The 16,513-nt window shown below is 44.2% G+C and overlaps 1 protein-coding gene across 1 annotated transcript; it reads left to right on the plus strand.

Moving 5' to 3' along the window:
* The first annotated feature begins 364 nt into the window (after window positions 1–364).
* On the plus strand, window positions 365–7,989 carry eef1e1 (eukaryotic translation elongation factor 1 epsilon 1). Its single transcript, XM_035756755.2, has 4 exons — window positions 365–518; window positions 1,135–1,332; window positions 5,383–5,478; window positions 6,244–7,989. Exons 1-4 carry the CDS (start codon window positions 435–437, stop codon window positions 6,385–6,387), a joined length of 522 nt encoding a protein of 173 aa, XP_035612648.1. The 5' UTR covers window positions 365–434; the 3' UTR covers window positions 6,388–7,989.
* The last annotated feature ends 8,524 nt before the right edge of the window (window positions 7,990–16,513 follow it).

Consider the following 16,513-nt stretch of genomic DNA (forward strand, 5'->3'; position numbering starts at 1 on the left):
ATACCAAGATTTGTAAACATGAGTTATCCATCCACCAATTGAAAACCTTTAATGTGCCTCAGTTGTTTTTCTGTGTGTGGAATTTTTACTCTGCTGAAATATTTTTGGATTAATCAAGGTAGAATTTAAGATATATATGACAATGTTTAATTGTTTAATTTATAAATTAAACAAATAAACATTCTTAATTTGATCATTCATGTGTAAGCACGTTTTAACTACATAAGAAATACATTATTATGTAACGAAACATTCATGGAGATAGTATTCCTATACTATAAAGTACATTGATCTGATGCAACGTAATGAAACGAAATAATAGCCACTTTTCATGTCACCATTGGCTGAATTTGTTGTCGATTTAAATCTAGTGGGCAGGAGTGAGTCATTTCAACCAGTCCTGTGCCGTCCCTCTTGTCCCATCGTTTGCAAAGATGTCGTTGAAAGAGCTATCCTCGCTGGAAAAGGCTTTAGGATTGAAAAATACTAACAAATACAGTACTCAGGGGGATAGGAAGGTGAATTTGCCATCTAATGGTTTCGGTTACAGTTATCGATATGTGATAAATAAAATAGAGCTTACCACATGAACAGTAGGTTAAAAAGAGTCGTGAGCACATGCTAGCTACGAAGGTAGCTTGCTAATGTTAGCATGCCACTATACTTTCGTTAGAAAAGCAAGCTAACGTTACTAGTTAACAAGACAGTAGCATGTCAGCTAGTTCTATTTTAGCGAATGCAGGTCACTTAGGAACAATGAAGCTTTAACTTTACCCCATATAAGTTGTAGAGTAAATGTATAATCATGTTTGAGCTAAGCTGTGTTATTAGCCAGCTAGCTAAGCTAACATTGAATGAATCTGCTGCCTGTTTGTGCCATGTGATAGCAATCTTAGGTTGGCAACGATTTCTGGCTCTAACTCATTTCGGTGGAGTGCTATACTGACTCAACAGCCTTCATTACAATGTTAGAAACACATACAAGTCACAGGGTGTAGTCAACGTGACTGCATGTGTAAGCACTGAAATACTGTGTCTCGTTGACAAGTCACTACAATACAGACACTGACATTGTGTCCATAACTCTTATCAGGCTAATACTAAATGTACACATGGACATTCTCTCCCATCCAGGTCCCAGTCCTGCAGAGTATTAATGGACCAGCTCTGGTCGGCTTGGTGACCATCGCCACTCACCTGGTCCAGGAGGCCAAGCGGCCCGAGTTGCTGGGTGGGTCAGCAGAACACAAGGCTGTAGTGCAGCAGTGGCTGGAGTACAGAGTCACCAAAGTGGACGGATGCCACAAAGAAGATATCAAGACCATACTAAAGGTAGAAACAATAGTAAAGATTATTCTCCAACGTTTTATAACTTCAAATCATCCAAAATTAGAAAGTCAATAAATAAAAAATACAGTACCAGTCAAAAGTTTGGACACACCTACTCATTCAAGGGTTTTTGTTTATTTTTTGCTATTTTCTACATTGTAGAGTAATTGTGAAGACATCAAAACTAAGAAATAACACATGGAATCACGTAGTAACCAAATAAGTGTTAAACAAATCAAAATATATTTTAGATTTTAGATTCTGCAAAGTAGCCACACTTTTCCTTGATGACAGCTTTGCACACTCTTCAAATTCTCTCAATCAGCTTCACCTGGAATGCTTTTTCAACAGTCTTGAAGGAGTTCCCACATATGCTGAGCACTTGCTGGCTGTTTTTCCTTCATTCTGCGGTCTAACTCATCCCAAACCATTTTAATTGGGGTGAGGTCAGGTGATTGTGGAGGCAAAGTAATCTGATGCAACACTCCATCACTATCCTTCTTGGGTTACTACATGATTCCATATGTGTTATTTCAAAGTTTTGATGACTTGAAAATAGTAAAAATAAAGAAAAACCATTGAATGAGTAGGCGTGTCCAAACTTTTCATTGGTACTGTTTATCGTAGTCAGTTTTATTGTCCAATGTAAATGTGGACCCACTGTTTTTCTACCATTGCTGTCATATGGGATAGACAGGCTTGGCGAGCTGTGTACGGAGAGGGTCTACACGGAGAGGGTCTAGAATAGCAGGGCCTGGGAGAAGCCCCTGAGCCAAACTCGCCAACCCATGCTCCACCAGCCATGGCCAGACAGTGTGTGTGGCTCATTAAGGCGTGGGGACATGAATCTAGTCTGATATATGGCCCTTCAGTGACATGGCAGAGATGGGCAAAGCAGTAGACGAGAGACCAGGATGGGAACACACTTTACAGTGTAAGTCTTTAATGGGGGGGCCGCTGTGGCTGTTGACAGCGTGAAAGTGATATGAAGCCACTGGTTGGCTGGACAGGTGCCTCTCGGCATTGACTGTCAGGGTGACATGCCGCCATGGCATTACTGAAAAGTTCTACTGATCCAGGATGTGTATGTGGACAGGCGTTTTAAAAAATGTACTGGTGCCACTTACAGACATTAGCCCTGAGCCCGGCTCTGTGCCTCCACTGGCTGCTACAGCTGTCTTGCTGGTTCACCAGAACTCTTACAACATACCAATAATCCCAGAAATTAAAGGGGTCAATGTGGGCCACAATAGCATCTGTTTTTTTGCACTTGTAAATTCTACCGTGTGAACAGTTTTTGTTGATTTTGCAGAAAAACAGCCAAAATGTTTGATTTGATTTTAATAGTTACACTTTGGAATCAATTTCATGGGCTGGCCTTAGTCATACCGTTGATATAGAAAACCTCACGTTTTGGAAAATAACACGTTTTTCTTCGGGAGCTAATGTTCTACCTTGTGCAATAGCTTATTCTTCACTGGGATCAGAAAGTGCCCTTCCTTCACTATGGTAGAATAGTCATGGTGCTATAACCCACAACCTTTGTGTTCTAGTGAGGTCTAGTAGCCCCAGTGAGTACAGGGTCCAAGAAGGCTTGGACAGACTGTGGTTGTGGGGGGGTGGAGGCGCAGAACCCAGGTTCTGAACTCCATGTGGAGGGGGAGCCGTCTCCTGTCCGGCTGGGCTTCCATAGCTGTAGGGAAGGTAGGGGTCTGATTGTGGCAGAGGAGTCTGCTGCCTTCATGTCTTGCTTGGCAGCACACTTCGGCTGCACAATAACTCCATTAGCCCTCAAGACGCTGTATGTGCAGTACAAGTGCTAAAGATGGTTCTGTCCCTTGGGACCTGCACAACCATGCGCCCCCCTGCATACACACACACACAGCCCCCGTGTGCTTTGTCCATCCAGTTTGTGGAAGGTTCATTAGATTTGCAGGCGCCCAAGTCAGTCGGGAGAGAAGTGGGCCACGTGTAAGGCATCTGCGCTAGCCGGAGTGGCCAGAGTTGTGGGGATGCCATGCCACGGCAGGTAAATACATATTCCCCCTCAGGTGGTACATTATTCACTTACAGATACCGCGCTCTCCACTCATACGTGCGCATCACGCACTCCCAGATAAATAGGTTAAATAGATTTCAGGTCTGTGTTGGCTCCACCAGCCACCATCTTGTTTTTCAACTCTTTTGACTGTTAAAGACTTTATGTGGATATTTGGTCTCTTTAACTGTGGATATGTCATTATCACCCCATCACTGAAAGTTTGGTTATGAAAGGGATTTCAGGAAAATATCCTGCATGTGTTTTCTCTAATGAACTTGATGAACTTCCTTGGTCAACTTTTTCTTTTCTCTGATTCAAATGTCTAATCTGGTTGTTATGATATAAACAAAAAATGCTTAGATAAAGTCAAGAATCACATTGTAGTGATTCTGTGACCCTCAAGACAATTGTTTGTAGGTTTATGTCTCCGCAGTGCATCTGGAAAGTATTCAGACCCCTTGACTTTTTCCACATTTTGTTATGTTACAGCCTTATTCTAAAATTAAAGAGTTTTTTCCCCCTCATCAATCTATACACATACACAATAATGACAAAGCAACAACTGTTTTTTAGAGATTTTTGTACATTTTATAAAAAATAAATAAAAGTTAAATCAAATTTACATAAGTATTCAGACCCTTTACTCAGTACTTTGTTGAAGCACCTTACAGCCTCGAGTCTTCTTGGGTATGACACTAGAAGCTTGGCACACCTATATTTGGGGAGTTTCACCCATTCTTTGCTGCAGATCCTCTCAAACTCTACCAGGTTGAATGGGGAGAGTTTGATCGGGTTCAAGTCCAGACTCTGGCTGGGCCACTCAAGGACATTCAGAGACTTATCCCGAAGCCACTCCTGCGTTGTCTTGGCTGTGTGCTTAGGGTTATTGTCCTGTTGGAAGGTGAACCTTCACCCCAGTCAGAGGCCATGAGCTCTTTGGAACAGGTTTTCATCAAGGATCTCTCTGTACTTTGCTCTGTTAATCTTTCCCTCGATCCCGACTAGTCTCCCAGTCACTGCCGCTGAAAAAACATCCCCACAGCATGACGCTGCCACCACAATGCTTCACTGTAGGGATGTTGCCAGGTTTCTTCCAGATGTGACGCCTGGCATTCAGGCCAAAGAGTTCAATCTTGTTTTCATCAGATCAAAGAATCTTGTTTCTCATGGTCTGAGAGTCCTTTAGGTGCGTTTTGGCAAACTCCAAGCAGGCTTTCATGTGTCTTTTACTGAGGAGTGGCTTCAGTCAGGCCACACTACCATAAAGGCCTGATTGGTGGAGTGCTACGGAGATGGTTGTCCTTCTGGAAGGTTCTCCCATCTCCACAGAGGAACTCTGGAGCTCTGTCAGAGTGACCATCAGGTTCTTGGTCACCTCCCTGACCAAGGCCCATCTCCCCCGATCGCTCAATTTGGCCGGGCAGCCAGCTCTAGGAAGAGTCTTGGTGTTTCAAAACTGCTTGTATATTATGAATGATGGAGGCCACTGTGTTCTTGGGGACCTTCAATACTGCAGAAATGTTTTGGTAACCTTCCAGATCTGTGCCTTGATACAATCCTGTCTCTGAACTCTACGGACAATTCCTTCGACCTCATGGCTTGGTTTTTGCTCTGACATGTACTGTCAACTGTGGGACCTTATGTTGACAGGTGTGTGCCTTTCCAAATCATGTCCAATCAATTGAATTTACCACAGGTGGACTCCAATCAAGTTGTAGTAACATCTCAAGGATGATCAATGGAAACAGGATGCACCTAAGCTCAAGTTCAAATACTTTTGTGAATAAGTTTTTAATTTTTCATATATATATTTTATACATTTGCAAAAATGTATAAAAACCTGTTTTCACTTTGTCATTAAGTGTGTAGATTGATGAGGGAAAAATGTGGGAGAAGGGAAGGGGTCTAAATACTTTCCAAATGACCTGCGAAAATCTGTAAAATATCATGCAATTCTAATTAACTTAATGATCCACCAAAAGTAATTTTCTTAAATTCTTTCCCTCATGCAGGACCTCAACAGTTATCTAGAAGACAAGGTTTACCTGGCAGGAAATCAGTTCACTCTAGCCGACACACTCATGTACTACGGAATTCATCACGTCATCGTAAGTCTAGCGTCCAATAACCAAACAGAGCAGACTTCAATCAGTTTAATTTAGTTTAATTTAAAAAGCGGTTTGTCAAACGGAGCTCACAATTAAAAGAGTCATATGGTTAAAGGGCATGAGAGAGGAAACTTGACACAAGCAGAAAAGATGAGGCGCAAATTGATGTCTTTAGCCCAGGCCAAGGAAGAAGTTTGTTGGCCCCTGGAGGCTGACAGAGAGAAACAGGGGATCATATGTTGAGAAATGTCAGCGGTTGTGGCGGAGATGGATCGTTGCCACCAGCCACAAGGGAGTCAGTTTAGTTTTTTATCACAGCGGTTAGCCTCTGTCCTGAGGTCAGTCAGCAGCCCAGTTCAGGGGGAGGACTATCATAGCTACCGAACACAACTGGTATGATTTTAGACTCTGTTTCAGGTGCAGTATAGCTATCTTAGACCAGGCTTTGGCAGCCTCACATTGAACCTGAAACAGGATTGTCTAATATGTTCACATCATTTTGGTGTTATTCTCTTCGTCTAGCAATTACACTTGTTTTGTGGGGAAAGAAATGTGAATTAAGTTACAAGCAGAGTTGCGTCATTAGTTTGGGTACAAGCTAATTATAGCCAGAAAGATGCATTTGCTAAATATAAATGGAGATTCCTAACATTGCTCGATATTTCTAATGTGAAGGTAGTGTCATTCTCAACTTTTAAACAATGTCAGATTTGTATAGTATGGATCATCAGTGGTAAAAATGAATGTCCCACCTCTCTGTCCCAGGTGGACCTGGCCGTCCAGGAGAAAGAGAAGTACATGAACATGACGAGGTGGTTCGATCACGTACAGCACTACCCCGGCGTCCGGCACCACCTGCCCCCCGTGGTGGTCCTGAGGAACAGAGTCTACACCAGCGGCCACCACTGAGGTTTCCTGCCCCGTCAGGGTGCACTGCTGGCTGCCAGGATGGCCCAGGGCGGACTTGAGGGCTAAACAGCGGGGTGCTGACATCTCATCCTCCCCACGTACCCAGCAGTATGGGCCCCTCCCTCGCCTTCGAGACGTTCTGTGTCTTTTTGTTGTTGTTGTTGGGAGTCTGTCTGTTTTTTTTATGACTGCAGATGCTGTCAGTGTCAAGGTGTAGGGATATTCTAGTGATGCTATCTGAAACTGGCTCCCTGAAAACATTCTGGCTGGTGAATGGCAGTAGGGTTTGCTGATACCTGTCAGCAATTCTTGTCTTTTCACTTAAATGGATAGTTCACCCAAATTACAAAATGACATTGGTTTCCTTACCCTGTAAGCAGTCTATGGACAAGGTATTACAGCAATCAATAGTTTAGTTTCCCATGCACTGTTAACACGTGCTAATGTTTTAGCGTTTGTGGCACAAATCCCATTCAAGTCATAGAACTGATATTAGCATTTTTTGTTCTAATCATCTATGATTTTGTTGAACTGCACAAACCATTTTAGATACTTTGGATGATTTAGACATGATACGCTAAATGGGCTAATATCAGTCCCTTGACTTGATTGAGATTTGTGCCCAAATGCTGAAATGTTAGCATGTGGAAACAGTGCCAGGGAAACTAAAAACAAAGCATGGATTGCTGTAATACCTTGTCCATAGACTGCTTACAGGTTAAGGAAACCAATGTAATTTTGTAATTTGGGTGAACTATCCATTTAACCTAAGCCAAGATTGTGAAAAATTATTATTAAAAAGTACACGTGAGTTAATAGTTTGCAATGTCGCTTTAAAAAAAGTCCCTCTTTTGCAATTTCAATGTCTCAACATTTTACTTAAACAAAATAGTTCCAGTCTGCCCAACTGTGTTCAACTATGTAATCATCATCCACCACAGATCCCAGGTCCATTATCAACTTTCCGTCCTCATGAATTTATTCTTCAGTCTTAGTTTCTCAAGCTGCTGTTCCACCAGCAGCGTGGGCAGCAGCCTCTAGTTCAGATCAGAGTCACTCGAATCAATCTGTGTGTTGATGCTGAAGGGCAGAGGGCAGACTACCAGCTGCCATAGAGGCCACAGCGTGCCTCTGTCCAATGCCAGAGCCCTGGGTGACAGCCACGCATTGTGTGTCATTTCACCCTCTTACCCATGGGGAGAGGGGCCCAGGGGGTGGGAAATCATTTTACGAAAACATCCGAGCGATAATACACACTCGCACCACTCACACAGCAGACTGGATTTAGCCATTAGCTCTGTCAGTGGTAGGAATCACAGCTAATATATATATATTGAAATCGCTGTGTTTGCACAACAAAATAGTTGGGTAATATTTGTCTTAATTGTGAAAACTTTATCTTGTGTTTCAAACTGTTAACTGGTTTACATTGTTACACTTTCATCCAGCCTGTGTTTTGTCATATACACCCTTCTTGGCCCTCCTAGTTTTCTGATATGTTCTTCCTTATGACGGCTGCTGCTTTAATGCTATGTTTTTGTGTTATTTAAGTCTACAGAAGGTTGTCCTGTGCCAATAAAAATCAAAGGGAAACAAAGATAATCTTCATCTCATGAGTCTCATCTTGTTTAGTTTTTTATCAATCGCTTATGTAGAATTCAAAGAATTTGTTTTTAAAATTTGGTGGGTCCATCGATTAAACAACAGCAAACAAAGTGCTGTGTGTTCCAGAAAGTGTAAACTTGTGAAAGCAAACATCCTGCAGTCATTTGAGCAGAGGCCTTGTGACTAGATAAGAAAGAACATTGCACTACTGGACCATAATAGAACCACTGTCCTGTTGTTTGTTTCAGTTCCATTTAGATATTATTGCTGCTGCTGCTGAAGAGAAGCTTAACACAGCATGTCACGCTTTATCTTTGAGGTGTCCGCTAGATTGAGGAGACTGAACTTAAGAGGGCTTTTGTTTTATGCATCTATACTGCGTAGACAAACTTGGAAGTTATACAAAGATTTCTTTGATGACTTATAACTCATGGATTCGCAACGAACTCGAGGATGTGTAACAACGAACTTGAAATGACTTTTTCAGATGTTTTGTGTGCTGCCGTGACTATTGCCGTAATGTCAAAATGGCAGTGTCATTAGGTCTTCCAGCTTCGCAGCTGATGATCAAACCAAAGCTAAGACAAATCCATAGATGAAGCCACAGCAGGTAACTCAAGACAGCCCAATTAGTATCAACCTCTCCCCAGTCATCTGAAGACAGAGGTTGCCTCCTCTACAGGGGTGGACTGCCACAATGAGCTCACATTGAGATCTTCCCCCACATGGCAGACGAGGCAGCCTTTATTTCCCCCACCCCCTGAGGGGTCAGCGATAGTTCAGGGGTCAATTGGCTCGGTGGATCAGCAGGGTTCACTGATGACTTCAACTCTCACCAGGAGTCATCTCTAAGTGTGTGAACCTGACCAGACGCCACCTATTGCTCACTCCTCTTCATGGCCACAAGGGGTTTCTCTGTGGGAAGGGCATGGGGGCAGAGTCCAGAGCCAGGTGAGGTGAATTCGCCCTACGGACAACTATCTGATGAATGACAGCTCTACTGGGTCTTACCGTTTAAAGTGCAGTGAGGAGAACCACAGGTTCCACAAGCAAGATCATGTGGCATGAAAGCAGTTTTGCCAATAAGTCCTGTCATGAAGTAAATGGTGCCAATCTGAACTTGTAAAAAAGGAAGTGTGTTCCCACAGATTCAGGCAGTTTCAATAACTGGTGCCTTAGTACCATCTTCCTAATGAGAGGCAAATGTGGTGGGGTATTCCCATCACGTAACACCCCACGGTGTTAGTCCGAGTCTGCCATGTCGGCAACAAAACATAGTTTATGTCTTGTTAATGAGGTCGAGAGAGCGGCGCATCCGACGGTACGTTTGTCCCTGATTGATTAAATGAAACAATCAACACTGCGTGGGGGCGTGTTAACGTGTCGTAAGCGCTTGTGACAGGCATTGCCTTATCCTCCCCTTACAGATAGTGACAGTTCTACCATGTGCCCATAAAGATGGCATCTGATTGTCAATTGTAATTACACAAGTGCAGAGGCAATGATCAGGCAGGTGGGGGTCATTTTCTTTGCACACTTTTAAGTTCAGTCATTGGTTCAGACTTTCAGGGCTTGAGGGCAAGTTGGGAAAGTTATTTTGCTGCACTCTCCTCTCTAAAGGTGCAGAGGACCGTGTGAGACTGAGGTGAGCAGGGGATACATTCCAAGGTTGGGTGTATTTCTCTCTTTGTCTGCAATGTTTATGTTGAGCTTCTATATTAGAAGCGTGGAGTCTTAATGCAGCTTCAGTATTATAAGCAAGCTTCAGGGAGGTAAACACTGAATGGGGGGGGCAAACACTAATCTTGTCACAAGTTATATATTTTTTTGTCTTTCTTTTCTCTGGGGTGCAAGTACAGCCATGCCGTGGAGCACAGGAGCCCAGGTGTGTGGCGAGGAGTTTACGAGACGCACTCACTCACTTCATCAGTCAGAGAGGGGCGGCTGATTCAGCCTAGGTGCTGAAGTACATGTGTGCATCCCGGGGCAATGGGATCACACCTAAACTCAGGCACGGATGGCAGACTGCTCCAGAATTAGCCTGCCTCGCTCGCCCTCTCTCTCCCCCAACCTGCCTCAGCTGCACACACACTTCCTGGCTGCCGCGTTCTGATTTCCTGGGTGTGTGTGTGTTTTCATGCGCTCATTCAGGGGGTTGTGGATTTGGCTTGGGGGCAAGGGGTGAGTTCGAGGGGGGTGGGAGGAGTGCATACCGTGCAAGAAGCAAAGAAGACAGCAAACTTCCCTGTCTGGATAAGTTCAAATAATGGGCCTCTCAGTTCTCAAGTGTGGATTTGTCCTGCGCTATTTCTAAAGCTGCAAAAGTCTTGATCTTTTTTATATGGACCCCTGCTTTAAGGAGTCACTGAGGTAGAGGTGCAATAACATACACATTATTAGAGATGTCTTGTTTATATATTATCAATGTGGAAGTGGTTCTCCATACATTTTGCCGGGGAATTGAATCCTCCAGGACATTTTATCGGCTGCACTCTGACCTTGTGGCATAGAGAGGCCATTCTGTGCCCTCATATTCTATTCTGAAGAATGTGTCGCAAATTAGGTATACATTTTTTCTCCTACTCAATGCACCCTTGCCTCTCTACCCCACAGGTCTATGCCACTTAACTTTAGAATGCCCTCCTGCCTTAATGGTTTTTGATAGGATGTCTTCGGGGGGGAGGGGGCTCACTTCTCTGCGAGAAGTGATACCAAAAGTAATTGCGTCTGAAGCCCCCTTGACAAGGGCTGTACTTTTGAAATGGCACTGCCCAGGGAAGCGAGGGAAATAAGCGGAGAGAATGGCGATGGTAGTGAGCCTCAGATGCATTCCTGGGTGGAGAGAGGGCATGAGGGGGTCAATGCCATCAGCAATACCCTATAATGACCACCCTTGGAACAAAAACAACACCTTCATTACCATTTCTCCTCGGCTCATCTGCATATGCATCAACTGGCTGTGCATTTATAATTTCTGCCTTATTACAATGCAGGTTTTAATTCGGGGTGACTAATTTATTTAAACCTGGAGTGAAATTATCCCCCTCTTCCAGCACTGTTTCCCTCCTTATCTTGTCACATTTCCCTAATGCAAAAAAACACTCCTGATTCATATTTAGAAGAACAACTCAAGCAAAGTTTGATATGATTAACTGTAATTATGTGTTACCTAACTGACCTGCTTACCTTTGGTGCAGTAGTATAAATACATATGCATGAAGGAGGGGTTTATAGGAATAGTATGCGTTTATCTTTCATTTTATATTAAAGTTTGCATTTCCACTTTTTCCCAAAAAACACTTGAAACAATGACAGTAGTTTGGCATATTTTAACTCTGGGTTGACTGTATCATTTAAGCCAAACCAATAGACAGTTCCCAATGTCCACCTCACTGAGCATGGTGATAATGCATAGCCTGGGCACAAAGGGAGCCAGCCGTAATGGCGCTAATGGATTAACCTTGACAGGACATGATTATGAACCAGAAGTGCACCTTTTACTCATGCCTGGTTGTTTCCCGTGTCTGTGTATATGTATGAGAGAGTGTGTGTGTGTATATCAGAGAGTGTGTGTGGGCTTCACCGCTCACTGGTTTGATTCTGGACTGGGGGCATGAAGCTGCAGTCTGGCATAGGGGACGCCCCCTCGCTCACCCGACCGCTCCACCCACTGCTCACTTCTCTCTCTCTCTCTCTCTCTCTCTGTTTCTGTTTCTGTTTCTCTCTCTCTCTCTCTCTGTTTCTCTCACTCTGTCTCTCACTCTGTCTCTCTCTATCTCTCTCTCCCCTCCCCCTTCTCACACCACATGACCTTCCACAGCAGGACTGGCCCAGGACCAGGAGGGGGGTGATGATGGGGGGGGGGTCATGGACAGAGTGGCAGCTGGGGTCTCAGTCTTACCCCTCAGTGAGCCTGCTCTGAGTATTAGTTAAAGTACAGCTATGCAAGTCACTGATATGAAAGGGTTAGGTAAAGTACAGCGATTCAAGTCACTGATATGAAAGGGTTAGGTAAAGTACAGCGATTCAAGTCACTGATATGAAAGGGTTAGGTAAAGTACAGCGATTCAAGTCACTAATATGAAAGGTTAGACCATATTTTGGGCATCCTCTCTTATAAAAAATGTGTCAATGTGATATTTTGTGGATTATTGGAAACCTGTGATGTTTTGTTGGTCCAGTAATATACTGTAGTTCCCAGGCTGCTCCTAAAGGCCAGTTCCTGGGTGTACTACTTAGTGTTAGTGGTTAGTGTGAGGGGCCGTTACATTGCATGGATACATTCTGATGAACATGCTTAGACCAGAAACAAGCATAATCTGGGTTCGTACAGCCGCCCCTCAGTGTGTTAGCTAGCGTGTAGTCAACATGCAAAATGTTCTGTGTCAAACAGCCATGGATAAAGGAAAGACAAATGATTGTTCAAAGGTTGCAACTGACAAATTTGCCAAATTACACAGAGTGAGTCTATTTAAGTGAGCATGTGCTGTGAAATTGATTATGCTCCTCTGTGGAATAGCCTCCAGTATGGTGCATTCCTCACTTAGGACTGTCTTGAACTCTTAGCATGGAAGGGTACTGTCCCTGAGTCTCAATCAGGGATTAGTTCATGTTGTCACCCCCGGCAACCACCCCAGGGGACATACAGAACAGGACACCAAGAGGTACGATGTCCTGCAGATGTGTCCGTCTTGGAAAAATGACAGGACATGTTACAGCCATCCACCATCCTTGCTCAAATGGCCTGCAGTCAACCACTCATTGCCCAGCTCAGACACTGCTGAAGGAGTCACTGCTAGGGATGTTGGGGGGTAGGTTACTGAGAGAGCTCCTCAGTCAAGCTATATTTAACTGCACATGACACACAGCTGATCGCTGGCTCCTTTGAAAAACATACATGGTCGAGGCCTGCATGAAATTGACATTTGCAACCCGGGGACGGCGCGCATGAGACAGGACAAAGCCAGAGTTTTGTTCCTTGTCCAAGGAGAGGGGGGGGTCGAGCGTCAACAAAGCCCACGTCTTATCTCATTTTCCCCCACACTTACGTTAATGCTCATTATACGCTGGCTTTTCACCACACCGACTCGTCGACACTAACCGCCCGCTTTGAACTGTGCGCCAGAGGCCCCAGAAGCCCAAAGGGCAGCAGCAGACTGGTGCGCTATCAAAGATGCTGTTGATGGGCTGGATGGATGATGGCGGAGGTTATACAGGGGTACAACGCTATGGAAATGATAGTTTCATAATGGGCCCAATGTGCTCCTCCAGCCCCCCACCCCACCCCCACCCCCATCCACCGCCGCTCACCACCCTCCCCAGTCGTCCTTGCAGGCACGAAGACTTTGCCTTCCTTACGGCCCTTGTGGACTTCCCTTGTGACTTTCACAGCTGTCATGCTGTGCTCTGCGACCATTCATTCAAGCTTAAGATCCGTGGTGGGTGCTTTTTCTGTGAGCATGTGATGGCCCGGCTCTACACACACAAGTGAATGATTCCTGTGCCTCCCGTGTTAATGGGGTGTGTTATTTGCCATAATGTCATTTCACAGGGGGCTACGGCACTGCAAAGGCAATTATATGGATCTTTAGCAAGGCAGGTGTACTAGGCGCCTAGTCTTGAATGGATTTGGTATTATGTGGAGAAGACTATAGTCTGGTTGGTTGTTTTGCACAGGGGTACTCAACCAGGGCTCCGCAGCCCTATCCTGCCTCGATAGAATAAACAGATGTTGGATTACATAACCTACAGTAGAAAAGAGAATAATATATTATTTCTAATGATGTCAACTTTATTTATCAACTCTTAATATTGAGCAAAATTACACTCACTGGAGTGTCTGGCATAGGTTTTGAAAAAGCAACAGCGAATAGGCAGTCAGTACGGCAAATGCTAATGGAAAGTTTTCTTGGCTTGGCCAACACATGGCTAACCAGTTAAACAACTGCACTTAGCGAAAATGTGTTTGGAATTCCCTTTCTAGCTAATAGGCTATGTTAGAGTTTACACTTCCTCTTCAAATATAATGTGGGCATGTCAAGATAATGAAAAAACAATCTCCCAAATCTATTCATATTAAAATGTTGATTACTTCTCATTGCCATTATCATTCACCTGATTTTTTGCTAATGCATGATGGGGGTCCCTGGGTCACTGGTTTGCCTGGGTGGGGGGGCCCTGGGCAAGAAAAAGTTGAACACCCTTGGTTGTTGAACAAAACAGAAACGTGCGCAACTATGCAGCAAAACAGACAGGGTTGGCTTAGATTGATAACAACATGTAAACCCTATTTTGTCTCTGAAATACATTGTTTAAGTTGAAGCTGGCAATTTTTTGGCGTATTAGCATTGACATGAATTCAGTCAAAACACCTCAAAACAAGACATGGTATCAAAAACAAGATAAAACGAGCTGAAACGAGCCACCTACGATTCTCCACATGGCAGTTTCTTGTCATTGTTGCTATCTATCTGACCGCTCAGAATCATAACAAAGCGCGGCTTCCGGGCCCATTGATGCCCATGCATAATTTTCGTGATGTTGTCAGAAAAGCCACCATCAATTTCATGGTGCACAGTTGATGCTGTATACTATGTAATGTTATACTTGACAGTATAGTTAATGTGGATAATTCCAAAGCCTCATTCCGAGTGACTCATAGAAACACCCTGGGACTATGTGGGAACCCAAATGCATTCTTCCCAGTTGAAAAGTGTGGATTTGCCATCAGTTTGTTGTTGTGCTTTTTTTGGTGACACAGTGTGATAGGCCCTCGAACCCTCCGTTACCCTGGTAATATCTCCCTTTCACTCCCTTTCATAAAAATTGTCAGCTGAGGATGGCTGAAGTTTAGTCAAAGACAGTTGGAGATCACCTCCAGGGACACACAGAGAGGGATGAGGGAGGGATGTTAGTGAAGAGCCTCGTGGCTCGTAGCCCCCCGATCTGCTCAGTGACACCTCTCCCCCAGCCAGCAGGATGAATGACTGGAGCTGCTACTCCCATGCCTCCCTCGGGAGAAACCTGGCCTGCGTCCATCCTCACACACATACACACCCGCATTCAAATTTATGTCCACACACACATTTGTTTGCATCACATGCATAAGGATACACTCCCACCGTGGCACAAACACATACACATACATACACAAACACACAAGCGTCAAAGGAGGCCTGAGCGCTATATCACTGCTCTTCGTCTCCCACTGTCATTGCTGAAGGGCTACTGCATGTAAGCTACAAGACAACATGTTGTAGCAGCGTAGCTCTGGACAACCACAGAGCTTCTCCTGACCTGAGGGCTTCCGTCCTTCCTTCCTACCACACAGACCTCCGAATCTGAGGGAGAGAGAGGGAAGACGGCAGGCAAGAAAGTGAAAGAGAGCAACAACTCTCTGAGATGTGGGACGCGCGGACGACAGCCTTTCCCTCAAGGAGGCCGCCGTCATCTGCCTTGGCGGACACCAGCGCTAAACTCCTGTCAGGTCCCATCTTACGTCCCACTGTCCCCCGTCTCTCTCTGGCAGGACGCGCCACTCCGAAGGGGGTCACGTCACACACAGGGACGGCAGTCACTTGTCCCCCTCTCAGGGGTGTACTGTACTGCCCTGTCCAAAGATGATCCGCTGCGGACATTAGGGTGGCAATGTGCCTGCTAGGATTTGGACACGGTAGTGGAGAGCTCGCTTTCAAGCGCTAAAACTTCCACTGGTAGATTTAGAGCAGGTAGAGACATTTTGCTGCCAGGTTTTGTCTTGTGCCTCCATCTATTTAAATGTTGGGTCATGTGTACCACACATTATTTATGGTCTTCTTTATTTAATGTAAAGTACAAGAGTACTGTAATTTAACATGACTATTATTGTAATATTTTTTCTCATACAGTTGAAATCTGAAATGTTTCACTAAATATTCTGTACTAATTTTATTTGCTTCTGTAAAAATCTCACTTCTATTTTCCCCACATTCAAATGTGCCTCCTGTGTATAGCACAAGCAAATGAATATTAATCGTATGTAAACTCATTTCAAGACCTACATTTGATTCAAATAAAATATCAAATTATCAATCCTTTTGTCTCAACAAAAAATCTGTTTATTTGTAAAAAAAAATTTTTTAAAAATAAACATTTTGATAAGATCTATTTAAATCTCTGTTTTTCTGCCACTCTCTTAGAACAAGGACATGAGGGAAAGGCTTGTTGGAAATGTGTTTTTCTACAAACACAGTGCATCTCTCCCAGGTGACTGCTTAACACATGCAGTAATTGTAAACTTCCCCCTGGCACTGTATATGTGAGTCTGTGTGTGCATGTGCGTGTGAATGATCGTCCTGTGCGTGAGGGTGTGTGCACGCACAGTTGCATGCATATGTACTGTATGTGCGTGTGTTTTGGCATGTACGTCTGCTTGTGTTTTTGTGTGTGTGAATATAAAGTGTGTGTGTATATGTGTGTGTGTGTTATGTGTCTATGCATGCATTGGGTTTACGGTATGTTCCTCCACAGGTCCACACAGAAG

This window comes from Oncorhynchus keta, chromosome 4, assembly GCF_023373465.1.
Source record: "Oncorhynchus keta strain PuntledgeMale-10-30-2019 chromosome 4, Oket_V2, whole genome shotgun sequence".
In the NCBI taxonomy this organism is placed as follows: Eukaryota; Metazoa; Chordata; class Actinopteri; order Salmoniformes; family Salmonidae; genus Oncorhynchus; species Oncorhynchus keta.

Bases quoted from the DNA above. Each gene is read 5' to 3' on its own strand.
- eef1e1 (XM_035756755.2), top strand. From the start codon at position 435: ATGTCGTTGAAAGAGCTATCCTCGCTGGAAAAGGCTTTAGGATTGAAA. The intron at 519-1,134 runs GTGAATTTGCCA...TCTCCCATCCAG, and splicing joins GTACTCAGGGGGATAGGAAG to GTCCCAGTCCTGCAGAGTAT. The intron at 5,479-6,243 runs GTAAGTCTAGCG...TCTCTGTCCCAG, and splicing joins ACGGAATTCATCACGTCATC to GTGGACCTGGCCGTCCAGGA.